This window comes from Oncorhynchus masou, chromosome 25, assembly GCF_036934945.1.
Source record: "Oncorhynchus masou masou isolate Uvic2021 chromosome 25, UVic_Omas_1.1, whole genome shotgun sequence".
Classification (NCBI taxonomy): domain Eukaryota; kingdom Metazoa; phylum Chordata; class Actinopteri; order Salmoniformes; family Salmonidae; genus Oncorhynchus; species Oncorhynchus masou.
In genome coordinates, this window is record NC_088236.1 from 41,672,356 (window position 1) to 41,699,156 (window position 26,801).

At 45.5% G+C, this 26,801-nt stretch overlaps 2 protein-coding genes across 10 annotated transcripts in view; one reads left to right on the forward strand and one right to left on the reverse strand.

Moving 5' to 3' along the window:
- The window catches only part of LOC135514354 (acetyl-CoA carboxylase 2-like), a 43,257-nt gene extending 37,719 nt beyond the window's left edge, over nt 1–5,538 (reverse strand). For 7 of the 8 annotated variants that reach the window (XM_064937790.1, XM_064937789.1, XM_064937788.1 and 4 more), the window contains exons 1-2: nt 4,549–4,659; nt 252–909 (exon numbers count right to left, since the gene is read on the reverse strand). In XM_064937790.1, coding sequence (XP_064793862.1) covers nt 252–889 — 638 coding nt within the window. In that variant the 5' untranslated portion in view covers nt 890–909; nt 4,549–4,659. Of the gene's footprint in view, nt 1–251; nt 910–4,548; nt 4,660–5,453 lie in introns of those variants that run through there. The other variant, XM_064937783.1, reaches the window with a different exon arrangement.
- pole (polymerase (DNA directed), epsilon) overlaps nt 1–26,801 on the forward strand; it is a 35,913-nt gene that overhangs the window by 4,371 nt on the left and 4,741 nt on the right. The window contains exons 1-36 of one of the 2 annotated variants that reach the window (XM_064937794.1): nt 5,647–6,074; nt 8,253–8,388; nt 8,902–8,982; nt 9,089–9,133; nt 9,231–9,323; nt 9,948–10,102; nt 10,479–10,623; nt 10,838–10,918; nt 11,155–11,262; nt 12,411–12,521; nt 12,619–12,704; nt 12,846–12,965; nt 13,095–13,227; nt 13,538–13,651; nt 13,743–13,955; nt 14,053–14,160; nt 14,534–14,662; nt 14,798–14,900; nt 17,163–17,309; nt 17,413–17,558; nt 17,834–17,982; nt 18,148–18,240; nt 19,873–20,175; nt 20,432–20,627; nt 20,951–21,165; nt 21,320–21,422; nt 21,595–21,675; nt 21,914–22,036; nt 22,131–22,559; nt 22,905–23,048; nt 23,325–23,465; nt 23,757–23,910; nt 24,179–24,285; nt 24,481–24,657; nt 24,982–25,205; nt 25,463–25,683. In XM_064937794.1, coding sequence (XP_064793866.1) covers nt 6,007–6,074; nt 8,253–8,388; nt 8,902–8,982; nt 9,089–9,133; nt 9,231–9,323; nt 9,948–10,102; nt 10,479–10,623; nt 10,838–10,918; nt 11,155–11,262; nt 12,411–12,521; nt 12,619–12,704; nt 12,846–12,965; nt 13,095–13,227; nt 13,538–13,651; nt 13,743–13,955; nt 14,053–14,160; nt 14,534–14,662; nt 14,798–14,900; nt 17,163–17,309; nt 17,413–17,558; nt 17,834–17,982; nt 18,148–18,240; nt 19,873–20,175; nt 20,432–20,627; nt 20,951–21,165; nt 21,320–21,422; nt 21,595–21,675; nt 21,914–22,036; nt 22,131–22,559; nt 22,905–23,048; nt 23,325–23,465; nt 23,757–23,910; nt 24,179–24,285; nt 24,481–24,657; nt 24,982–25,205; nt 25,463–25,683 — 5,182 coding nt within the window. In that variant the 5' untranslated portion in view covers nt 5,647–6,006. Of the gene's footprint in view, nt 1–5,646; nt 6,075–8,252; nt 8,389–8,901; nt 8,983–9,088; nt 9,134–9,230; nt 9,324–9,947; nt 10,103–10,478; nt 10,624–10,837; nt 10,919–11,154; nt 11,263–12,410; nt 12,522–12,618; nt 12,705–12,845; nt 12,966–13,094; nt 13,228–13,537; nt 13,652–13,742; nt 13,956–14,052; nt 14,161–14,533; nt 14,663–14,797; nt 14,901–17,162; nt 17,310–17,412; nt 17,559–17,833; nt 17,983–18,147; nt 18,241–19,872; nt 20,176–20,431; nt 20,628–20,950; nt 21,166–21,319; nt 21,423–21,594; nt 21,676–21,913; nt 22,037–22,130; nt 22,560–22,904; nt 23,049–23,324; nt 23,466–23,756; nt 23,911–24,178; nt 24,286–24,480; nt 24,658–24,981; nt 25,206–25,462; nt 25,684–26,801 lie in introns of those variants that run through there. The other variant, XM_064937795.1, reaches the window with a different exon arrangement.

The following is a 26,801-nucleotide window of genomic DNA, read 5'->3' on the forward strand; positions in this document are numbered from 1 at the left end:
AGTGAGAGGCTACTGCACTGACAGGTACCCTCACCTCACTAGTCAATGAGATACGAGCTAATTTGCTCAATGGTCCATTTATTTCTTCATACTGTGTTACTGGAGCAGGCACTTGCATTCACCACCAACACATTCTGAACAAAATACATTTCAGATGCCACCTGACTAGAGAAATTGAGGATGTTTAAACCGGTTCTCAATTATGAAAACAAAGTTAACTTGAACAAAGGGGCAAAACAACATTGGCCTACCTCATGCCAGGGGAGGTGGTGGTTAACGTTACTGATTGAACTTGCTGTGGGGGGGAGAAGGCAGTTGAGGTTGCTGATGCAGTTTGCCGTACGGTGGAGGCGGTGGCCTCAGAGGAACTCGAACCTGTAGGGGGTTTCATGGTCAAAGGCAGCTCGTCATCAGATGAATTGTCCTCCGATGCCCCCAGGATGAACTTGAGACAGGCTCGTCGAACCTCAGGGCCTGAGCTGAGCTTGGGCCTGGTCGTTCTACTGGGAGGCTGAGGAACGACGAAGGGAGACTGTTGGGTCTGTGTGTACTGCTCTGTCATCCCCTCTGAAGAGGCCTGAGGAGGCTGGGAACCCCCTGCCCTGGGTATCATGGGTCCCTCAGAGGGGTCAATGTGGGTTTGGGGACCGTTGGCCCCGCTGTCAGAGGTAGATGATGCAAGAACCATTGGTGTGGAGTGTTCAACAGGAGCAGGGGTGTGTACAGCTGCGGTGAGCCCATCGGCCGCTTGCATCTCCTCTTGTGCTGCAGCTGCAGGGCTTCCACAACCAGTCTGAGTTTCCCCACCTTGGTCCAGCATCATCTTGTCCTTAATCCTCCAAAGTAGCCACAATATGAGCAGAAATCCCGAGAGTAGAAGTGGGAGCATTCACAGACATCCTCTTGAAACTGCAAATCCATGAAAAGAGAGAATTAACCTAAGTATGATTCTAATCCAAATGTCACTGTACCAACAAGGAAAATTATATTGATTCAAAATGAATTATGTGACTGCCTCAGATGTAAGGAATTCAATCAAGTGAACAAGCAATAGTTACTAGAGGTCGACCGATTTAATCGGAATGGCCGATTAATTAGGGCCGATTTCAAGTTTTCATAACAATCGGAAATCGGTATTTTTGGGCGCTGATTTGCCGTTTAAAAAAAAAAGAAAATATTAATTTACACCTTTAATCTTTATTCAACTAGACAAGTCAGTTAAGAACACATTCTTATTTTCAATGACGGCCTAGGAACAGAACGGTGGGTTAACTGCCTCATTCAGGGGCAGAACGACAGATTTTCACCTTGTCAGCTCAGGGGATCCAATCTTGCAACCTTACAGTTAACTAGTCCAACGCAATAATGACCTGCCTCTCGTTGCACTTCACAAGGAGACTGTTACGCAAATGTTACGCAAATGCAGTAAGCCAAGGTAAGTTGCTAGCGAGCATTAAACTTATCTCATAAAAAACAATCAATCATAATCACTAGTTAACTACAAATGGTTGATGATATTACTAGATATTATCTAGCGTGTCCTGTGTTGCATATAATCTGACTGAGCATACAAGTATCTAAGTATCTGACTGAGCGGTGGTAGGCAGAAGCAGGCGCGTAAACATTCATTCAAACACCACTTTCGGGCGTTTTGCCAGCAGCTCTTCGTTGTGTGTCAAGCATTGCGCTGTTTATGACTTCAAGACTATCAACTCCCGAGACGAGGCTGGTGGACCGAAGTGAAATGGCTAGCTAGTTAGCGTGCGCTAATAGCGTTTCAAACGCCACTCGCTCTGAGCCTTGGGGTGGTTGTTTCCCTTGCTCTGCATGGGTAATGCTGCTTTGAGGGTGCTGTTGTCGTTGTGTTGCTGGTTCGAGCCCAGGGAGGAGCGAGTAGAGGGACGGAAGCTATACTGTTACACTGGCAATACTAAAGTGCCTATAAGAACATCCAATAGTCCAAGGTTAATGAAATACAAATGGTATGGAGGGAAATGGTCCTATAATTCCTATTATAACTACAGCCTAAAACTTCTTACCTGGAAATATTGAAGACTCATGTTAAAAGGAACCACCAGCTTTCATATGTTCTGAGCAAGGAACTGAAACAGTAGCTTTCTTACATAGCACATATTGCACTTTTACTTTCTTCTCCAACACTTTGTTTTTGCATTATTTAAACCAAATTGAACATGTTTCATTATTTACTTGAGGCTAAATTGATTTTATTGATGTATTATATTAAGTTAAAATAAGTGTTCATTCAGTATTGTTTTAATTGTCATTATTACTACTAAATAAATAAAATATACATATTTTTTTATTATTATTATTATCATCATCATCATCAGTATTTATTTATGTATTTTTTTTTTAATATTATTTTTTAAATCAGCATCGGCCTTTTTGGGCCTCCAATAATCGATATCGGCGTTGAAAAATCATAATCGGTCGACCTCTAGTTGGAACACTGCTGCAGGGACTTGCTTCCATTCAGCCACAAGAGCATTAGTGAGGTCGGGCGTTTACGCCTGGCTCGCAATTGGCGTTCCAATTCATCCCAAAGGTGTTCGATGGGGTTGAGTTCAGGGCTCTGTGCAGGCCAGTCAAGCGCTTCCACACAGATCTCGTCAAACCATTTCTGTATGGACCTCGCTTTGTGCATGGGGGCATTGTCATGCTGAAATAGGAAAGGGCCTTCCCTGAACTGTTGCTACAAAGTTGGAAGCACAGAATCGTAATTGTATGCTGTAGGGTTAACATTTCCCTTCACTGGAACTAAGGGGCATAGCTGAACCATGAAAAACAGCCCCAGACCATTATTCTGCTACTCGGCCATGGAAACCCATTTCCTGAAGCTCCAAAACGAACAGTTATTGTCCTGACCTTGCTTCCGGAAGCAGTATGGAACAAGCCTGTTGCAACCGAGGAGACGATTTTTACGGGCTACTCGTTTAAGCACTCGGCTGTCCAGTTCTGTGAGCTTGTGGCCTATCACTTCGCGTCTGAGCCTTTGTTGCTCCTATACCTTTCCACTTCACAATAAGAGCACTTACAGTTGACCAGGGCAGCTCTATCAGGGCAGAACTTTTACGAACTGACTTGTTGGAAAGGTGGCATCCTATGACCGTGACCGTGCCACATAGAAAGTCACTGAGCTCTTCAGTAAGGCCATTCTACGGGCAATGTTTCTCTATGGAGATTCCATTACTGTCTGCTCGATTTTATACACCTGTCAGCAACGGGTATGGCTGAAATAGCCGAATCCACTAATTTGAAGGGGTGTCCACATAGTGTACCTAGTAGAAAATCAGATATACAATCTGAATAGATTACCCTTTCTCTCAATGCTTTACCAACATTATACAGAGAACTGACTATGTGGAGGTTGCCCCAACCACTGATCAAGGGTCAGTTATCTTCTTAGGTCTTTATCCTGCTAATTGTCAAGGTCAGGGAGTAATGTAATCTGATCCTAGTTCTGTGGTAAAGGGCAACTTCTACCTCATAATGAAAAGGACAGTCTAAAAGCACTAGACACAAATAGGCGGTAAAAAAACAAGCAGCCAAATATGCTGTCTTGACAGTGCACGAGGTAGCCTGTAAATTACTGTATAATTAACCCAAATGGAATCATTTGCAGAAAAAACCTTTTGCAGTGTTTTCGGGGACTAGGCAGAGCGAGGCAGGCTTTTCCTTCACTACTACCTTGTGACCAGTAAACAACCGGTCTCTGGCAGCTGAAGAGAGAGAACCGAGTGGGTTTAATTCACAAGTGGGTTTTATTCACACATGAGCACGGCTGACAGCTGTCCTTGTCCCATATGGGGGAAAGGTCAGCTGTAAGGGAATGGAGTGGGGAGGGAGAGGGACAGACAAGTCATGTAAACAACAGTGGTATAGGATGAAGCACAGGACCAAAGGGCCAAATGATACCATGTCACATAAAAATAAAAAGGCATACTCTTCTCTGCCAAGTTTGAACTTTGAAGTGAACAGGCTCCTGACTCAGAATGCCGGAGGGCCATTTATAATATATGCTTTCCTCTGACATGCTTGAGTAGATTTATGTGCTCAATGCTCTGCTTTCTAAGTATGCCCATGCAATAGTTTAAGTTTATCAAACATCAAATATACTAGGTCAGAAGTGATACTCATCACATCAATATTTCAGATGGGGTAGTCAACAAAAGTACTAACGTTAGGTATCTCGGACATTGATTACAGTAGACTATCAATCTCTGGATTTGGTGCAAAAACATTTTTTCAGGGCCAATTCTACACAATATCACACAAATATGGATGGATAATCCTGGATCTCAGGCCTAGGCTACATGTCGCATAAAGTTTCAACTCCCCAATGCTAAAATAGGCAACAATATATAGTAAACATTACTAACCAAGCTGGGCATTGACTAGTTATATGGAAGCAAGAATAGCCTGGCTAGCTAGCTACTCTCTTTACCGCGTTTTTGAAAGACAACTATTGTCCGATGACTATGGTTAGTTCAGTACTGTAGCTAGTTAACTAATTAGTTGTAGGCTTACCTCTACTGTCCATTGCAGCTTTATTGGGCGTGTTGATGCTAACAATTGTGATGTCGACTAACCACACGCGTCCAACAGATTAACCGTTTACCGTTTCGGAACCAAACGGAAGCAAAACTGGAACGACCGAACGAAACAGGGCGGGACCTACCTGAATTTGTCCAATTGAACCTCTCGTTTTTGTTACAAAACGTTTTTCGTTTTGAGTAAACGGTGTCAAAGAGTACACATCTTACTGTCTATTATTATATCTAGCTACATCGCATGCTCACGTTGGCATGATTCATGTACTCGACAAGAGTATATTTATTTCTAGTGAGTGGACTAACGTAATAAATCTGAGGTTCGGGGTCGCGATTGTTGGCATAGTTACTGAGGGGTTTCGATTATCGTTCAGGTCACGGGCCATAGACGGCGACCTGCGGCTCAACATAATCGAATCCGCAACATGTTTAGCTCGCTACGTGGTGTTGTGCTGCTAAAAATAGTTTTGGTTTGTCGCTAAAATAATCAGTTTTTCATTAGTGACTAAATTAAAACCTTGTAGCTATTATACCAAACAATATTGCCATCAATCAATGATGCAACCTTATTCTAAAGGGGCAGATGTCTGAAGTTGTCTTCATCTAGTATTGCCTGGATGAAATGCATGGATTTTGTGAGTTGATTTCACTACCTGTAAAAAACAAACAATGGCCCTACTGTGTGAAAATTATTTGCAGGCAGCACGGCTGCGTTCATTACACCAACACGTAATAGAACAAGGAGTGCTGTACTGAACGACCAGTTGAAAAGCAGGGAGGGGTTCAGTTGTGGTTTGAAAATGCACCTCTGTCCTTTAAAAAAATACTTAAATTATTGCTCAAGCCAAACCCCAGCACATCCACCGAATGGCGTAAACGTACCTCAAAGTCTGTTCAAGAACGTTTTTGGAGGAAACGTGTCGTCCAGTAACGTAGCAAACGTCCAAGTGAACTGAACGCACCCGAGCTGCTACGTTTCAAAGGGGCGATGAGGGAAGGGCTTGCGAAGTACCACCCCAAAGGCGGGGCATCCACAGAGACGTAGACTTGACCACTCCCAAGACATTCTCGCGGCAAGAGGAGAGAACGCGCCAAATTCTGACTTGCAAAAGAACAACACCGACGTCTGTCAAAGCCTGCTAGGCTAGCTATCTAATGAGAATTTGAACGAGAAAAAGTTTTAGGGTTTCAGTTGGGTGTACGGAGAGAAGTTATTTGCCATATGCAAACCATTTGCGAGCAGTTTTATATTTTGTGTTTTCAACACAGTCAACAATTTCGCGTGGCAACTAACGACGTTAGCCAACAGTTATCTAGCTAACGTTAGCTGTAACTTTCACTTGCGAGGTGGATTTGCATATCTCTTACAAACTACTTGTCACTGAATGCAAGTTACCCTTTTTTCGGCCACGTTACCCACAGAATCCCGTCCAAGATGGTTTTACAAAACAGTGGACGGTACAGGTCAGAGAGAGGACAAGGGGGTGACCAGGACAATCAACAGTAAGTCACTGCCTGAAATGGCTGCATGCAAGTTTCAATTCACATGTCAACAAAACATCTCCGCTTAGCAGGACTGGGGTTAGCCCAATATTAAACCTCTGATTAATTACTTACTTAAAGAGACAAGATCTAAGGGCATTCTATGGCGACAGCGTGCGAGCCTGTACCTTTATACAGTGGGGCAAAAAAGTATTTCGTCAGCGACCAATTGTGCAAGTTCTCCCACTTAAAAAGACGAGAGAGGCCTGTAATTTTCATCATAGGTACACTTCAACTATGACAGACAAAATTAGAAAAAAAATCCAGAAAATCATATTGTAGGATTTTTAATGAATTTATTTGCAAATTATGGTGGAAAATTAAGTATTTGGTCACCTACAAACAAGCAAGATTTCTGGCTCTCACAGACCTGTAACTTCTTCTTCAAGAGGCCCCTCTGTCCTCCACTCGTTACCTCTATTAATGGCACCTGTTTGAACTTGTTATCAGTATAAAATACACCTGTCCACAACCTCAAACTGTCACTGCAAACTCCACTATGGCCAAGACGAAAGAGCTGTCAAAGGACACCAGAAACAAAATTGTAGACCTGTACCAGGCTGGGAAGACTGAATCTGCAATAGGTAAGCAGCTTGGTTTGAAGAAATCAACTGTGGGAGCAATTATTAGGAAATGGAAGACACAAAACCACTGATAATCTCCCTCGATCTGGGGCTCCATGCAAGATCTCACCCCGTGGGGTCAAAATTATCACAAGAACGGTGAGCAAAAATCCCAGAACCACACGGGGGGACCTAGTGAATGACCTGCAGAGAGCTGGGACCAAAGAAACAAAGCCTACCATCAGTAACACACTACGCCGCCAGGGACTCAAATCCTGCAGTGCCAGACGTGTCCCCCTGCTTAAGCCAGTACATGTCCAGGCCTGTCTGAAGTTTGCTAGAGAGCATTTGGATGATCCAGAAGAAGATTGGGAGAATGTCATATGGTCAGATGAAACCATAATATAACTTTTTGGTAAAAACTCAATTCGTTGTGTTTGGAGGACAAAGAATGCTGAGTTGCATCCAAAGAACACCATACCTACTGTGAAGCATGGGGGTGGAAACATCATGCTTTGGGGCAGTTGTTCTGCAAAGGGACCAGGACGACTGATCCGTGTAAAGGAAAGAATGAATGAGGCCATGTATCGTGAGATTTTGAGTGAAAACCTCCTTCCATCAGCAAGGGCATTGAAGATGAAATGTGGCTGGGTCTTTCAGCATGACAATGATCCCAAACACACCGCCCGGGCAACGAAGGAGTGGCTTCTTAAGAAGCATTTCAAGGTCCTGGAGTGGCCTAGTCAGTCTCCAGATCTCAACCCCATATAACATCTTTGAAGGGGAGTTGAAAGTCCGTGTTGCCCAGCAACAGCCCCAAAACATCACTGCTCTAGAGGAGATCTGCATGGAGGAATGGGCCAAAATACCAGCAACAGTGTGTGAAAACCTTGTGAAGACTTACAGAAAATGTTTGACCTCTGTCATTGCCAACAAAGGGTATATAACAAAGTATTGAGATAAACTTTTGTTATTGACCAAATACTTATTTTCCACCATAATTTGCAAATTAATTAATTAAAAATCCTACAATGTAATTATCTGGATTTTTTTTTCTCATTTTGTCTGTCATAGTTGAAGTGTACCTATGATGAAAATTACAGACCTCTCATCTTTTTAAGTTGGAGAACTTGCACAATTAGTGGCTGACAATACTTTTTTGCCCCACTGTATATATAGCTAGTTTCATGCTGCTAAATTTACATTCATAAAATTGTAGACGGTTCTGACCGGAGAATCGCTGAGCAATGTACAATAAACTATTACATCCTTTTTTAGATGCTAGGCTGGGGTCCAATTGAAATGCTGGTACTCAGTTCATGAAGTAAACTTAAATAACAACTCAAAATTTGGAAAAAACAAACATTTCATGACTTCTCAAATAACTTAGGAGTAGAAGTTATGTTGAATTAAAATCCCTTCCTGAGTTGACTGCCTTCAATTCGAAATGACCCCTGCCCTGCTGCCTGGCTAAATGAATAGTTAACTAGTTAGTTAATTACACATACACAAAACAGTCACACTGTTATGTACGGTATGTAGCAGTATTTCTGATGTTATGTATTCTCCTCTGTAGAGATGACCGGTCATCCATGTCGGCTGCTATCCGGCTGGAGCGCAGCCAGTTCACAGACGAGATGGACACCCGCTTTGGGTTCGAGAGGATGAAGGACCCAGGAGAGAAGACTGGCTGGCTCATCAACATGCACCCTGTAGGTCGACCACACAGACCAGAGTTGGCTCTGGAAAGCAGATGATCAGGATGCCCTTAAGTTGGACCTGCTCTCTTTTAGCTTCATGTATTTCATGTGCTATTTTTATGATAGTTTTATTTGTATATATTTGTTTAACCTTTATTTAACTAGGCAAGTCAGTTAAGAACAAATTCTTATTTACACTGACGGCCTATCGGGGAACGTTCTGCCCCTGCCTTGTTCAGGGGCAGAACAACAGATTTGTACCATGTCAGCTCGGGGATTCGATCCACCAACCTTTCGGTTACTGGCCCAACGCTCTAACCACTGCCACCCCCAAATTGGGGATTGCATTGTGGAAGACTCGTTCTTAGGCTGACATAGACAAATAAGGTCACTGTCCTGATGACACAGTATTTATAATATACAAGTCTGGTTCTTGTGCCGGAATTGAAGAAATGTTTTCGCAAGGCTTGATCATCTCATCTTAATGTGACTTGTCAATATCTAATTCTCCTGTTCCCATCTCAGACAGAGATTCTGGACGATGACAAACGGATGGTCAGCGCTGTGGACTATTATTTCATCCAGGAAGATGGCAGCAGGTTCAAGGTGAGGATCCGAGCACCTGCTATAAACAATAGTGCAAGACTCATCACAATGGCGATGTTCAGCTGCTGCAATCTCATTCTTCTGTTTCACTTTCCTTTTGTTGTAGGTACCCCTCCCCTTTAAGCCCTATTTCTACATAGCCACTAAAAAGGTAAGTCAGGGGTGACCAGGTACTCGGTTTTTAAATGAACAGGCTTTATTGCTTCTCATATGAATGACAACGTCGACCACCCATGTTCCCCATCCAGAACTGTGAGAGAGAAGTCATCTCATTCTTGTCCAAGAAGTTCCAAGGGAAGGTGGCGAAGCTGGAGATGCTCCCTAAGGAGGACCTGGATCTGGTGAGAAACCAAACCATAGCCCATTTAGAAAAAGATAAGTCACTGAATAATAGACGTATACAGTCATTGAGCTCGTGATCATTCTTAAAATGTGAAATTGTGTTAACCTTCTTGAGTCTAACACCATGGCTAAACCGGCCCCGCTCGTGCGTTATCATTTTGTCTATCCCCACCAGACGTGATCATGACACGCCTGTTAAGTACCAAAATCAAGTGTGAATCAATTCTATTCATTTCGGGGCAGGTTGAAACGCATATGAAAGATTCAACGACATTTAGCTAGCTAGCAGTTGCTACTTAGTTTGTTCTGGATAAACGTTGGGTTGTTATTGAGTTTGCATTCGTAAGGGTCCAACTAGTTTCTAGCTTAAACTGTTTGAACTTTTCGCCATCCTGCCATCTGACAAACGCAAGGCGCTTGTCTACCACACAGGCTAATGGCTAATACCGGCAGATTCAGTCTGTTGCGCTGCAGCAGGACGTCTCTAGCGTACACACACTGGGTTTTGTATAATAAAACGTGATGACGTCAACAGCGTCCACGCCGTTTCAGACATTGACCTCTGTGAGATGGCATCCAGTGTTACTGTAGGATAACCATGTCAACGTGTGTTTTCTCCGTAGCCCAATCACCTGGTGGGACTAAAGAGGAGCTACATCAAGCTTTCATTCAACACTGTGGATGACCTCATGAAGGTCAAACGGGAGATCTCGCCGGCGGTGCGCAAGAATCGGGAGAGGGAGAAGTCCAACGATACCTACACCTCCATGTTATCAAGGTACAGTGTCTCAGTGACTCGTAGACTGACTGTGTGATTTTGGTAAACATTTTATTTTACAGTCCTATTGCAACTTTTTTAAATGCAGTATTTAATGTGAAAATACGTGGTAAAATGTTGTACTTTCTGGTAATCATCTGAAAGTCTTTTAAGAGTTAATAACTTTGTGGTAAAAATTGTTACCTCCTGATATTTGTTACAATATAGTAATTATTGGGTGTTCATTATGGTGTTAGTGTGTAGCTTCTCGGTTAAAACCCCACAGGCTGTGGAATGAAGTGTTACTGTGATGTGGAGTGCTGTAGTACAGTATCATTGTGAAATTCTATTATTCTGGGTCTTTCGATCTGTTTTTGACAAGCTCTCTGCTCATCAGTGCGTTGGCAGGAGGCAGTGTCTCAGCAGCGGATGAAGATGGCATGTCCAAGAAAACCTCCGACCAGATGGACAACATAGTGGACATGAGAGAGTACGACGTGCCTTACCACGTGCGCCTGTCCATCGACCTTAAGATCCACGTGGTAAGGGCCTTTGACGTTCCTGCTTGGCCAATGGATAGCCTGGGCTCCCAGATCCTTTTTCTGTTATCTCGCCACAATGACCATTGGAGTTGGCCAGACGGAACAAACCGATCTGGGACCAGGCTAGGCAGTGGGTGCTCTGTGGAATGATGGGCTTTCTCTCCACAGTAATCCCCCATGAAGACTTAGTTCACATTCTTTGTTTCTTCCCTAGGCTCACTGGTACAACGTTCGCTACAGGGGTAGTGCATACCCTCCAGAGATCATACTGAGAAGCGACCTGGTGGAACGACCAGTAAGAACATGTTTTAGTTTTGTTTTTTTAAATTATGCCTGATGGCCATCTATCTGATGTTTTAAAATGATTTCCAGTTGTTTGGGATTACCTTTGAGCCATCCAGGTTTTTCTTGTTGTCCAGATACAATGGTCTTTCTCTATCTTCATTTTTATAATTTAATTGACCGAACTCACAATCTGACTGACATTCCGAGCAGTGTTTGTAGTCGTGATTTTGTTTCCCTGTTTTTCAGGACCCAGTTGTGCTGGCTTTTGACATAGAGACCACCAAGCTTCCTCTGAAATTCCCTGACGCAGAAACGGACCAGATTATGATGATATCCTACATGATCGACGGACAGGTACGTTGGACCAGCCTGGTCTCAGGATTTGGCAAGACATTCCAAACCGCTATCTTCAGGGATGCAAACTAGTCACCTTTCGGCTAAATTCGCCAAGGAGAGAGAAATGTTGAGCAACGTTGGCCAACTTATCCGATTAAATAATTTAGTTTATGGTGTGAAAATGAGCTTGTTAATAAAGTCAGGCAGCTAACATTAGCTAGCTAATGTTGCAACATCAGATGAGCTAACATGAGTAACCTAACCAATTCTCTATAGTATTAACTGGTATACGACTCCTTGCCCTTCCTCAAGTTATAAAGCAAATACTATAGTTGCTTACTGGACCCTGGCAATCTGTGTGAAACGTTAACTAGCCAACAAACTAAACTAACAGTAATGTTTTCCCTCTACAGTATGTGGTTAATTTTCAGAATGAGATAATTAGGTGAAAAATGAGGCCTTGCTTGTTAAACAAGTGGATTCAGGGATCAAGTGTAGCTGGAGCTGGGCCTGGCTTATGCTGGACGACAGTACGGTGAAAGGAACACAACACACTTAACCTTTTTCTCACCTTTTCAATACAGTGGATATAAAGGGGTATGCACGCATGTAGGCTTGTGCACTTGAACGATGTCTACTATAGTGGCCACTATAATAGAACAAAAATAGAATGCCTGTTTCATTCTATTTCTACTTAAGATGTTTTTTTTTCCTACGTGCAATATTTAGGTGTGTGTGGTCACAAGCGTTCTATTGTAAAGGCTGTCATTGCTAACAGCGATATTAGTGTATTGTTTTTCTTATTTGCAGTAAAGTTGGATTTCTTTCTTCTTTTTTTAAATCTGCGAGTTAGGTTCACATGAACCACTTTTTCTTTGACACACAGACGGATCATGTAGATCATATTCTTTGTTGTTTAATTGGTTAAAACCTGCATTCCCACCTAGCAGGGTTTTGTTTTTGCATGTTTCAATGCCCTCCCAAAAAAGTGTCACCTTTTTGGGCCCTCCGTAGTTTGCATCCCTGTATCTTAGTTTTCGTTAGCACAAAAGCACATCCCGATCGGAGTCTACGATGAGGATGTCCTTATCTGGAGCTCTGAATTTCCTGTCTGTTTCCTGTCTGCTTCTTTAACTGATGTCTTAACTGTTCATGATTCCTGCCAGGGCTACCTGATCACAAACCGAGAGATTGTCTCTGAGGACATTGAGGACTTTGAGTTCACCCCTAAGCCAGAGTACGAGGGACCCTTCACTGTATTCAATGAGCCGGACGAGGTAAGGAGGGGAGCATCAATAACGAAAGACAAGTAAACGCCTACGGGCATACATAAATACGTACAATATAAAGACATGCTGTGTTCTGTGCTTGTAGGCGGGTCTCATTCAGCGATGGTTTGAGCACGTCCAAGAAACCAAGCCCCAAATCTTTGTCACCTACAACGGAGACTTTTTCGATTGGTGAGGCGGTCTGGGGGACAGAAACTCTTTGATCAACTGAATTTAGTTTGGTTTACTGTGCTCAAATGCCCCCCCCCACTTGCCTCATCACTCTCCCCTCATCCTTCTCTCTTTCCCTCTTCCACTTCTCCGCTCCAAAAGGCCCTTTGTGGAGACCAGGGCTGCCCACCACGGCCTGAACATGTACAGAGAGATTGGCTTCCAGAAGGACAACCAGGGCGAGTACAGGGCTAGCCAGGCCATCCACATGGACGCCTTTAGGTAAGGGCCACCATACATCTCATAACACAGTGCCTCGCTATGTGTGTGGTGTTGTACCTGCACAAATAATGATACGCTCAGACTAACACAAACTGTCTAACCCACCTTGTGTGTGTGTGTGTGCGCCAGGTGGGTGAAGCGTGACAGCTACCTGCCGGTGGGCAGTCACAACCTGAAGGCGGCGGCCAAGGCCAAGCTGGGCTATGACCCAGTGGAGCTGGACCCCGAGGAGATGTGCCGCATGGCCACAGAGGAGTCACAGGTCAGCTGGTGCATTCTGGGAGACGCAAACACAGGCACCGCTTTTAGAAGTGGTGAGATAGGACCTATCTCAATGTCTTTCTCTGAGTCCTGATATCCGATCTCCTCGCCGCTTTCTCAATCGTGTTGGAGGAGAAGGTCCAAGGTCCCTCCCCTTTTCGAGCCTCTTCTCCAATGTATTTTGAGAAGGAGGCGTGTAAGAGAGGTTGCAAGGGATGGAGGAAAGGTGAATTGAGAAGGAGTTCAAGTTGTGGGTGTAGATGTGATGCAGGTTGGTTGTCTGACTGGTTTTCCCATGGCTGTGTCCCCAGACTCTGGCCACTTACTCTGTGTCGGATGCCGTGGCCACGTATTATCTATACATGAAGTACGTCCACCCCTTCATCTTTGCTCTTTGCACCATCATCCCTATGGAGCCGGATGAGGTTTGTCTCTATCAGTTTGTCAGTTGAAACATGGACTGTGGGGTGGTGGGATTGGGCTATTGCTCACTGGTGTGTGTGGTTGTGTGTGCAGGTGCTGCGTAAGGGTTCGGGGACCCTTTGTGAGGCGCTGCTCATGGTGCAGGCCTACCATGCCAACATTGTCTTCCCCAACAAGCAGGAGCAGGTGTTCAACAAGCTGACAGACGATGGTCACGTCATGGACTCTGAGACCTACGTGGGGGGTCACGTGGAGGCCCTAGAGTCCGGCGTGTTCCGCAGCGACATCCCCTGCCGTTTCAAAATGGTATGGCACTACTCGGGGCCCAGTCTGTTATTTGCCTGTGTGGGTATTTAGTTGACGTGTTTTGTTGACACGGTTTACTTTCTGGTGTGTTGGACAGAATCCGGCGGCATTCGACTTCCTGCTTCAGCGGGTGGAGGAAACACTGCGTCACGCCATCGAGGAGGAGGAGAAGATTCCCTTGGAGCAAGTCACCAACTTCAACGAGGTTTGATTTGATTTAACAATTTAAAATACAGTACATAAAGAAGCCGCGCCAGGCCAACCAATACATGTACCAAAATTGCAGAGGATTATATAGACAAAAAGTTAGACTTGTTTCCATTGTGGCCCGCCTATTATCATGCCATCAACCTACGTCTCCTTACATTTAAAAACGGTGACATCTATAGCGTTACCAACTTCTCTTGATGTACAATCTCGGGCCACAAAACACCATCCACTCTCATTGTCAAAGTAAAAATGTTCCCCCTAAAGAAAGGGGAACATTGGAATTGACCCCCATAGTGTGCATGTAAATGGAAAATACATTCTCTCTCTTTTCTGTACTTTCCACGAATCATCATCTGCCCTGTCTGCAGGTGTGTGACGAGATCAAGAAGAAGCTCCTCTCTTTGAAGGAGGTCCCCAACAGAATCGAGTGTCCACTCATCTACCATCTGGACGTGGCGGCCATGTACCCCAACATCATCCTCACCAACCGCCTGCAGGTAAACTACACTGCTGTGTGTATGCGCGCACGTGTCAGCAATGGATGCTCCCTTTATTGCGTGCATCATTTCGAAGGGCTCGGTCTGGCAACGCTCCAGAAAGCAACACTGTTCTGTTCCCTTTCTCTTCCTCAGCCCTCTGCTATGGTTGACGAGGCCACGTGTGCCGCCTGCGATTTCAACAAGCCGGGGGCCAACTGTCAGAGGAAAATGAGCTGGCAATGGAGGGGGGAGATCAGTAAGTTCCTGTAGTGTGTGTGTTGTTAACTCGAAATGACACAACGACAAGGTTCCAGTTTAACAAAGTTGACTATACTATATGAACACACGACATGGTAGCCATTCCACTCCAGGCTTGGTCCATCAACGACAAGACTCCCTGCGCAGGCGCACTCTTGACTGAGTGATAGCCCCGTAATAACAGAAATATAGGGATACGTAAAACACAAACTTAACATGTGTTGTGGAGGTCAGCTCTTTTTAGACTGGCTTTTCTGCTGCTGTACCAGTGTCACCCTAAGCCCTTGCTTTGCTTTAGAGACGGTCCATTTCAGAGATGTAACTTGTCACAATGGCTGAAGCTCAATGTTAAATTCATATCTATCTACCATCGTATCCAAGCCAATATGACACCAATGTCGATGAAAATTAGCAAATCAACTTGATTGGGGGCGGCAGGTAGCCTAGTGGTTAGAGCATTGGGCCAGTAACTGAAAGGTTGCTAGATTGAATCCTCAAGCTGACAAGGTAAAAATCTGTTGTTAACCCACTGTTCCTCGGCCGTCATTGTAAATAACAATTTGTTCTTAACTGACTTGCCTAGTTAAATAAAATAAAAATGGAGGTACACAACAAAACTTTCATCATTAGCTGTCCGGTCGTTACCAAGACCCACATACTGGAATTTTAACAAGGTAGTTTTCAGAAAAACAATTTCCACCCACCTAGCTCAAATTCCAGTCGTCGGATTAAAACAAGACTATAGTGTCCATAAAGTGACCATTTGACGAAACATGTTGGATCGACTAAGTTTGTAGGTGCAATAGTTTCTTTACATGTTGGTCATTTATCGCTCTCACATGCCCATTTCTGTCCAATTAAGAACCAACGATGTGCTTCCTTTTTAAAGCATTTCCGACAATGCTAACATATTTTTCATGTCGACCAATTAGATGGCTAGCTAGCCTTACCTAGCTAACGTTAGCGTGCGTACCCAACGTACAGCAGTTAGCCTCTGTAACTAGCTAACACCAGTCATCTGAAAGATGGCTAACGGTTAACTAACGAACAGGAAAAATATATTTGGTTATGGAAGGTTTTTACAAAAATTACTTTAGCCTTTAGCAGCTAGCTGTTTGAGAAGGTTTGAATCCTAAGCAACCTTCATACACATTGTTTGAAGTACAATAGACCAACATGGCTACTGTAGTAGATCAAAGCTGTGTGCTGGAAAACCTTGGTAGAGCATGGGTGGAGTAGGCATTTTGGTGCTCCATGTGTATTTCTTCTGTTTTTGGATGGGTGGGGTGCTTCATGCCAATGCCTACTTCTCACTTAAAACAGTTTTTTTTTAATGGTAATTAGGGCTGGGCAATATGGATATAAATTGTCCATTAATATATTTCATTGTTTTAAAAAAGCTTTTTGTACAATTTTAAATACACTGCATTTAAAACATTCAAGCAATAATCAAATGAATTCAGCGCTTGTGAAGTTTATACCTCGGCTAAATATAAGTCTTCCACAACCATAAAACCCACTAATAATTTAATTATTTTTATCAAAATAGTTTAACCTGCTTTTATTTTTCAATAATCACTGATCTGGCTTCTAACTCGGTCTATGAAAATGCCATTTTTGTTCCAAATTTGACCAGAACTATGCATACTGCACATTCACTAATAATGAATGACTTCAAGTAGCAGGCATTATAGAAAATCTATTCAAGTCTAATTTAAGCGTCTCAAGCACAAGCCCACATGCTAGTGAGTCAGCCAGCTGATCTCTATATTTCAAGTTTAGCCAGCTTGGATCCATTTGCCAGCTAGTAAGGTAGAACAGTTGAATTGTAATGAGCACACCCTTCTGTCCGTCTCCAACGGTTTGAACAGCGTGCTATCCTGTCCACTTTGTTCAGATGTTCAAATCAGGTGGCATATCTTCAGTGTCCATATAACCCAATTTTCTGTTGGACCAAATGGCGAGTTGAAACCGCTTGTCAGAGAGGAAGAAGTGATCTCTCATCTTTGTTGTTGTGAGTGGCAGGGGGAGGGGCTTTGTGTGCATGCATGCGAGTAAATGGGAAGAGGTACGCAGCACAGAAGGAGACGAGACCAAAAGGCAACAAGCGGACATAGGCGCTCATAAAAATAAAATAATGATTGAAAGGCATTTGGAATATCGTACTCAATTTTATTTGGATTAATTCAATATATTGCCCTAATTGTAATTGCCTCTTTCTTCCCTTCACGCTCACCTGCTTGCTCCGCCCTGTCTGCAGTGCCGGCCAGCCGCAGTGAGTACCACCGCATCCAGCAGCAGCTGGAATCAGAGAAGTTTCCTCCGCTCTTCCCTAACGGCCGGCCGCGGGCCTTCCATGAGCTCAACCTAGAGGAGCAGGCCCGCCACGAGAAGAAACGCCTGGGCGGTGAGCAAGGGAGAAATCTTTTTAGATTGGCCCAGAAGTTGTCGGTGAGTTACTGTTGGGCACTTCACTTCATGACATTTGCGCACTGTCTGTTCTGTCCCAGACTACTGCAGGAGGGCCTATAAGAAGGTCCGCCAGACCAAGCTGGAGGAGCGGGTCACCACCATCTGCCAGAGGGAGAACTCCTTCTACGTGGACACTGTGCGAGCCTTCAGAGACCGTCGCTATGAGTTTAAGGGACTGCACAAGGTACTTGCCCAAAGAGCTACCATACTTATTTACTCTTCTCCCACTAGAAACTAGCCCCAAAGATGTCAAGCATACAACGCAAGGTGTGCATTTGACATGGGGAGGAATACCATTTTTACACTCGTGCCAACCCAAACCGTGTTGGCTCTGATCTTTTTTGTTGTTGTTGTCGCTACATTCTCTCCTTTTTTTGTCAGCATGATTCCAGGGACTATGCCTGTCCGCAGCATGTTAAGTGTTTCCCTCTCTCCTCTCCGTCCTCTGTGGTACTGCAGGTGTGGAAGAAGAAACTGTCTGCAGCCCAGGAAAGTGGTGACGCTGCCCTGGTGAAACGCTGTAAGAACATGGAGATCCTCTACGATTCTCTCCAGCTAGCCCACAAGTGCATCCTCAACTCCTTCTATGGCTACGTCATGAGGAAAGGGTATGTGCAGCGTCCGTCCGTCCGTCCCCCCCCTCCCAGAGAGGAATATTTACTTTTATCGAGAGCGAGAAAAATGATCTGGGCTGTGTTCAGTAGGTAGAAAATGTTTTAGCAACCTGTTGACAGTGCTGCTGTGTTTGTGTGGTTGCCATGTCTTTCCACTAGGGCCCGCTGGTACTCCATGGAGATGGCTGGCATAGTGTGCTACACCGGAGCCAACATCATCACCCAGGCCAGAGAGCTCGTGGAACAGATCGGGTAACTTAATAACGTCCATCCTCTTACAGAAGGCTTCTCAAATGCTTTCTTTTTTAGCACTCATGTCATGGAGATTTGTCTTTTTAGAGAGACTTGTGTGTAGTGCTGGGTAGCACACGGATCATGCATGAACAGCACTCTGCTTCACCATGGCTGTACATAGCATGGTCACAGGTATTTTTTTATTGTTACAGTGAATATACCCTGAACAAAAAATATAAACCCAACATGTAAAGTGTTGGTCGCATGTTTCATGAGCTGAAATAAAACATCCCAGAAATTGTCCATGTGCACAAAACTTATTTCTCTCAAATTTGTTTACAGTACTGTTAGTGAGAATTTCTCATTTTCCAATGCAATCCATCCACCTGACAGGTGTGGCATATCAAGAGGCCAATTAAACATCTTGATCATTACACAGGTTCACCTTGTTCTGGGGGACAGTAATGTACCGTTTTGTCACACAACACAATGCCAAAGATGTCTCAAGTTTTGAGGGAGCGTGCAATTGCATGCTGACTGCAGGAATGTCCACCAGAGCTGTTGCCAGAGAATTGAATGTTTAATTTCTCTACTATAAGCCGCCTTCAACATCGTTTTTGAGAATTTGGCAGTACGTTCAACCGGCCTCGCAACCGCAGACTACGTGTACGGCGTTGTGTGGATGAGCGGTTTGCTGATGTCAACGTTGTGAACAGAGTTATCCATGGTGACGGTGTGGTTATGGTATGGGCAGGCGTAAGTTACAGACAACGAACACAATTGCATTTTATCGATGGCAATTTGAATGCACATGAATACTGTGATGAGATCCTGAGGCCCGTTGTCGTGCCATTCATCTGCCACCAACATCACATGTTTCAGTACGATAATGCACAGCCCCATTTCGTGAGGATCTGTGCGCAAATGTCCCAGTTCTTCCATGGCCTGCATACTCACCAGACGTGTCACCCATTGAGAATGTTTCGGAAGCTCTGGACCGCGTGTTCCAGTTCCCGCCAATATCTAGCAACTTCCCACAGCCATTGAAGATGAGTGGGACAACGTTCCACAATCAACAGCATGATCAACTCTATGACAAGGAGATGTCACTCTGCATGAAGCAAATGGTGGTCCCACAAGATACTGACTGGTTTTCTGATCCACGACTACCTTTTTTTTAAGGCATCTGTGACCAACAGATGCATATCTGTATTCCCAGTCTTTTGAAATCCATAGATTAAGGCCTATTGAATTTATTTCAATTGACTGATTTCCTCATATGAACTGTAACTTGGTAAAATCTTTGAAATTGTTGCATGTTGTGTACCAAGCAAAAAGGCAATAACTGCTCATTTGGTCTAAAAATGAGTTCATGTTATTTTTGCTACATTAAATACATGCTTAATCATGTGGACAAGTATCCTGCCTCTATTGTGTTTTTAAGAAAACGGGGGTCATGTTAGCAGTAACTGCATAAAGTTACTGTGAAACCAAGGTAAATTAAAGCAATTGTTCTCAGTCCCACGCTATGAGCAGTTACTGCCTTTTTGCTTGGTAGGGCAGCATAGTCGTCGTCCCCCCATATATATTTTCTGTTTTTGATGCAAACTCGACCACTTATGTTACTTTGTTTTGTCTGTGGCACTACAGGAGGCCTCTGGAGCTGGACACTGATGGTATCTGGTGCGTCCTGCCCAACACCTTCCCCGAGAACTTTGTGGTGAAGACGAGCAACGAGAAGAAGCCCAAGGTGACCATCTCCTACCCGGGCGCTATGCTCAACATCATGGTGAAGGAAGGCTTCACCAACGACCAGTACCAGGAGCTGGTGGACCCTGCCTCGCTGACCTACGAGACGCGGGCGGAAAACAGCATCTTCTTCGAGGTGGACGGGCCCTACCTGGCCATGATTCTGCCCGCCTCCAAAGAGGAGGGAAAGAAACTGAAGAAAAGGTACATATTGGAGGGGGGGGGGGGGGGGATATGGAGAATGATGGTTCTCCTTTCTTGGTGGCCAGTTGGCATCATTTATCCAAATCGAATTGAATTAGTCACATGCTTTGTGAACAACAGGTGTAGACTAACAATGAAATGCTTACTTGCGGGCCCTTCCCAACAATCAGAGAGAGAATCCAGCCAATGACATTGATAATCACATGATTGCGACATTGTCCTGATGACACTGATTACGACATTGCCCTGTGTCCAGGTACGCTGTGTTCAACGAGGACGGCTCGCTGGCCGAGCTCAAGGGCTTCGAGGTGAAGAGGCGAGGCGAGCTGCAGCTCATCAAGATCTTCCAGTCGTCTGTGTTCGAGGCCTTCCTCAAAGGCACCACTCTAGAGGAGGTGTATGACTCTGTGGCCAAGGTGGCCGACTACTGGCTCGACGTGCTCTACAGCAAGGTAACGTGCTTGTTTCTCGGCGCGCGCCTGTGTGTGATAACTTTACATTTGATCAGTTCTTCTTCATTCATCCAAGTACTAAAAGAGCGATCCAACCTGGGCTGTTGTAATAATATTCCCCATCTCTGCTTGCATGTTGAAAGCTACCACGTTCAGTGGGGGGGGGAAAGTTGCGGAAAGTTGCAGATTGTCAATAGTAGAGAGCTGACGTGTAGCCCCGCCTGCAACGGGGAATCATGTCAGAGAGCGTGTTTGTTGGACGTAATCTATTTATATCTGAGCGTTCTACTATGCTGTGTCCTGACGGGATTTGTTTTGCCCAGGCTGCCAACATGCCAGACGCGGAGCTGTTTGAGCTCATCTCGGAGAACCGCTCCATGTCGCGGAAGCTGGAGGACTATGGCGAGCAGAAGTCCAACACCATCAGCACGGCCAAGCGGCTGGCCGAGTTCCTGGGTGACCAGATGGTGAAGGACGCCGGGCTGAGCTGCCGCTACATCATCTCCCGCAAGCCAGAGGGCACGCCGGTCACGGAGCGGTGAGGCAGACCGACCCACACTCCACGACCACAGACTGACAGTCAGGGCTCCTCACTTCACGTTTTGTCTTCAGCTCATTTTAGCGTAGTGTCGCTTATTGCAAATGACGACAGTGGAGAAGTGTTAATTCCTCTCTCGTTCTCTCTCTGACAGGGCCATCCCCCTGGCCATCTTCCAAGCTGAACCCAGTGTTAAGAAGCACTTCCTGCGCAAGTGGCTGAAGATGCCCAGCCTCCACGACCTCGACATCCGCTCCGTAAGTCTCTGGGCGATTTTTAACTTCATGGCGCTTCCATATTGGCACAATACAAAGACTGTTGATGTACTGAATGGGCGATGATTTTTTTATTTATTTAATTTTTAATTTAAATTGTAGCGTTTTAGCTGAGTCACAGTCACTAACGAGTTTAGCCATGGGCTCTCTCCAGATCCTTGACTGGAGCTACTACATTGAAAGATTGGGCAGTGCCATCCAGAAAATCATCACCATTCCAGCTGCCCTGCAACAGGTAAACCCACAGCAGCTCTGATCCGTGGCTCTGAGGTGAAGTTGCTCCTAGGTGTAGATCTAGGATCATCTTGCCCTCCCCAAATCCTAACCTTGCCCATTAGTGGGGGGGGGTGCAAAACTGATCCAAGACCAGTGCCTAGGTGCAACTTCACCCTACTCCTGATTCATGTAGATTCTTTCAAGTTGTACCTGCTCGCTGCTCACCCTATCTGGTCCCGTTGTGATCCGGGCTGTAGGTGAAGAACCCCGTGCCCAGAGTGCGCCACCCGGACTGGCTCCACAAGAAGCTGCTGGAGAAGAACGACATCTACAAGCAGAAGAAGATCAGCGAGCTGTTCACCAGCGAGGGCAAGAGACAGGTACACCCGCCTAGCCAACGGTTAGTGGTGACACGCACAGATAGACGCACACACCCACTCACGCCACTCCCCCTCTCTTGCCTCCGCCTCTCAGGTGGCCCATCATGCCCTGGAGGCAGGGCAGGCGGCTGACATTGAGGACTTTGGGATGCCTGCCCGACCCCTGCAGCCGGCCATACTGATCAGCACGAAGCGCAAGCGGGTGTCGCAGGGAGAGAACAGCCAGGACGTGGAGTCCCAGGAGATGGAGCTCACCCAGTCCTGGAGGGAGATCCTCGGCCCTCCACCACCCACTGGGGAAACGCAGGAGGCGCGCCTGGTGTGGCTGCGCTACCACAAGAAGAAGTGGGAGCTGCAGCTGCGGCAGAGGAAGGAGCGCCGGAAGCGCCGGCGCCTGCTGGACGGCGAGGTCCAGGCCGTGGGGGGAGGGGTGATCCGGGACGCGGGCCCCGCCACAGGCCTGGGTAGCTTCCTCCGCCGCACGGCGCGCAGTATCCTGGACATGCCCTGGCAGATCGTACAGGTGGGTTAAGTTGGGCCTACGGGGGGGGTGGGGGTCAAATAACATTTAGTTAGGCCGGTTTCCGGGACACAGATCAAGCCTCGTGCTGATCTAAAAAGCATGCTGCTGCTCAATGGAGAATCTGTTTAAAGTATTTTGTACAGGACTAGGCTTAAACTGTGTCCACGCTGACTAAAACTCTAAATACCTTTTGTTTCAGAATAGTTCATGGGAACTGTACAGAGCAGAAGGAAGACAATATGTATATATCTTTTGAATGCTCTTCCTAATAAATAGAATGCTTAAACCCAGAAGTCTGTGTGTGACTGGATGTCCTGTCCTCTCCTCTCTCTCTCTCTCCCCCAGATTGCAGAGACCAGTCACCCTGGGCTGTATAAGCTGTGGGCTGTGATCGGCAGTGACCTGCACTGCATGAAGCTCAACATCCCGCGGGTGTTCTACGTCAACCAGAAGGTCCCCAAGCAGGAGGAGGGAGCCACATACAAGAAGGTACATGTTAGTCTAATGAAGAGACAGATTGTCACGGGTCTATTAATCAATCTCCCTCCGCTGACCGCTCAAGCCTCCCGACCCTCTCGTGAGCGTCCGTCTACTCTTGAATGATATGTCGGCGGTTTCAAATTGCCTAGCTTTTTTTTTTTTTTTTTTGTCGCTTAAAAGCTTGTTGAGTTTTTTTTTTGTAATGACAAGCACTATAAACGTAACATTTCTCATTATTACTGTTATTATTTGATGACTGAGCACTCTGCTTTTTGTTCTGTGCAGGTGAACCGCCTTCTGCCGCGCTCCAACGTCGTCTACTACCTGTACCAGTACTCTGTCCCTGAGGACATGTACCAGGAGCACATCAACGAGATCAACGCTGACCTCTCTGCCCCAGACATAGAGGGGGTCTACGAGACACAGGTACCTACCTACGGGATAGGACAAGGTCGTGTTCCTCGTGTTGTACTGTATTCCTGAATCCAGTGTTGTGTGTCTTGATCATGGTTAACATTTCATAGCTAGGGAAATCTAATCAATGGCTGTGTTTTGAGTGTTAGTCTCCGTGTGTGTAGTACAAATTTTTTATAAACAGAAAAGGTTTTAAAATAAGTTTGCAAAATAAAAGTCCAGGTAGCCCCTGCATGGTTTTAATCTGTTTTATTTTGTTTGGTGCCTAATGAACAACCCTCTCTCTCTCTCTCTTTCCCCCAGGTCCCTCTGCTGTTCCGGGCCCTGGTACAGCTGGGCTGTATGTGCATGGTCAACAAGCAGTTGGTCCGGGACCTGGGCGGCCGGGAGGCTGAGGCGTACGACCTAGAGCACCTGGAGATGAGGTCCCTGGCCCAGTTCAGCTACCTGGAGCCTGGTAGGACTAGCTCCCACTGGCACTGCAGATTCCCTTCACTGTTTCTCTACTGTGTCTCAATGTGTCGTCCATATATTTAACATCTATTTGTAATCTTTCTTTACCGGTCTTTTTTAAAAGTTATTGTGTTGACTGATTTGACATTTACTATGATGTAAATCAACCTAAACCTGGCATTTCTTCCTTTTGGTGCCTAATGAACACGACCCCTTACATGGAACGTGACGATGGGAGCGTTGAATCAGTATCGTTGTGTTGTCTTCCCCAGGGAGCGTCCGACACATCTACCTTTACCACCACAGCCAGGGCCACAAAGCCCTGTTCGGCCTGTTCATCCCCTCACAGCGCAAGGCCAGCATCTTTGTCCTGGACACGGTAAGACCACACCTCATCTACTCTGTACCCAAGCACCCTACACATCAGATTTCCCCTTAAAATAGTTGACTTTTCCCTTGTAATGCTTCATTACACAAATGTGACGAGAGAGTGATTTTAAAGTCATTTCCTAGGAAATTGTTGAAGAAAAAAAGACATCAAGTCCCCTTCGTCTTCCTCCCCTTCCTACCTTAGGTTCGCAGTAACCAGATGCCCAACCTGAACACCCTGTATGGGGCAGAGCGTACAGCTCTGCTGGAGAAGACCAGCGAAGAGCTCCTGCCCCCCGAGAAACACACCTTTGAGGTGCGGGCTGAGAACGACGTGAAGGCCATCCACCGAGCCCTGCAGCGCATACTGCTCAACTACAAGGTACCTCCATCCACTGCACCCCTGTCACCTGCATGGTTCTGCCACTCTATTGCTCTTTCCAGCTTGTTCTCGGATGTGTTGTTTTGTTTAGGCCTTCTCTGTCTCTAAAGTTTTCAGACTTGCTATTGAAGGTGTAAGGTTATATGCTTATCACAGATGAATAGGATAGAGCAGGGTCGTTTTACAACTGAAAACGTAAATGAGCATTTCTTATTGGGCAAGTGCAGGTCCTCTCTCTGGGTTTCAGTCCAATTTCTTCCGTTTGGTGCATAATAAACACAGCCCTGGTAACACTATTGACCGTTGTCCTCTCTCTGTATTCAGGGGGAGCGCCGCGGGCCCACCCTGATCGCAGTGCAGTCCAACTGGGAGCTGAGGCGTCTGGTGGCGGGCATGCCGGTGCTAGAGGAGTTCCCGGTGGTGCCGGTGCATGTGGTGGACGAGATCAGCTACAACGTGCTGGACTGGCAGCGCCACGGTGCCCGCCGCATGGTCCGCCACTACCTCAACCTGGACAGCTGCCTGTCGCAGGCTTTTGACATGGCCAGGTAGGTAACACAGCACGAGACTAGGTCTGTCTCCTAGCTCTGTACACCTAGCACAGTCTAAATGGCACAACTGGAATAAGAACCCTAGTGGAGGGGGGGGAGGGGTGTTTACATTCTATTTGTATATACAAAAATTATATAATAATCTTCACACTTTACATATTTAGTGTGGAGTTTCATTTGTGTAATATCATTGACTTTTATGCTCGTTTTGGGCTACTGTCGCTTACTGTTCCCTCTCCTCCATCCCACCTCAGATACTACCACTTGCCGGTGGGAAACCTGCCCCACGACGTGTCCATCTTTGGTTCTGACCTGTTCCTGGCCAGGCACCTGAGGAAACACAACCACCTGCTGTGGCTGTCCCCCACCGCCAGGCCTGACCTGGGGGGCAAGGAGGCCGATGACAGCAGGCTGGTGATGGAGGCTGATGACCGGGGCTCCATGGAGATCAACGCTCAGGGCTGCTACTCAACAGGTAGCCAGCCTTACTCATTCACACACACCAGAGCTGGGCCGTATAGACAAACGGTCAAATCATGATACATTTAAACATTTTGCTCGATAACAATAAATACAACCAATAAAATAAAAAAAATACATGAATACGCAGTTGCTTCTCCATAGTGATTTTTTTTCTTCTTTTTTTTCTTCTTTTTTTCCTCTCTCTCTTGTGCCAAGTAAGGCAACAGATTCAAGAAAAAAATGTCCATTTCATCCATCATATCCAGGGGATGCATGATTTGATATTTTGATGTGCAACATTTTTAAAATATGATCCAGAATTATCACATATCTTTTGGCTCTTTTTCTAGATTCATTTGTCAACCCCCCCCCCCCCAAAAAAAAATGTGCAAACTTACGTAGGCTACATCATTCACCGCCGGCGGAAGTGGAAATCCAAAAACACTTTGCTTGATTGCGCAAATTATGTTTTTGTTGCTCGATAGCTATGTCATTTTAATGAATGTCCTACTCAAACTTCCCAGCTCCTAGGAGTGGGCCTTTTTTTTTTTTTTTTTTTTTTTTTTACTAGGCAAGTCAGTTAAGAACAAATTCTTATTTTCAATGACGGCCTAGTAACAGTGGGTTAACTGCCTGTTCAGGGGCAGAACGACAGATTTTGTACCTTGTCAGCTCGGGGATTTGAACTTGCAACCTTTCGGTTACTAGTCCAATGCTCTAACCACTAGGCTACACTGCCGCCCCTACTTGATGTGTTCACTGCAAAGGCCACGCTCCGTGTGCACACCAAAACCGTACGGCTTAGCCAACTGCCGTCGTAAAGTGGTGCCATTTGACACGCACAGGAAGCTGAGACACTCTCCCATCTTTTAATGAAAACGACAGTAGTTGTAATTGCATTTTTGAAAGGTTGCACAACGTCAACGGAGTGGGTGTTAGAGTGGCTCACTCACACGGCATCGAAACCCGGGACAGGCGGATACTTTCAGATGTTGTCATAGCAGGAATTCATATAGTTCACATTACCGATGACCAAATAATGGTTTTAGGGACGTTGTGTAGCATAATCACACAAAAATAACTGACAAATGCAAAATTGAAGAGGTAGGAAAATGATGGTGCCTGTAATTT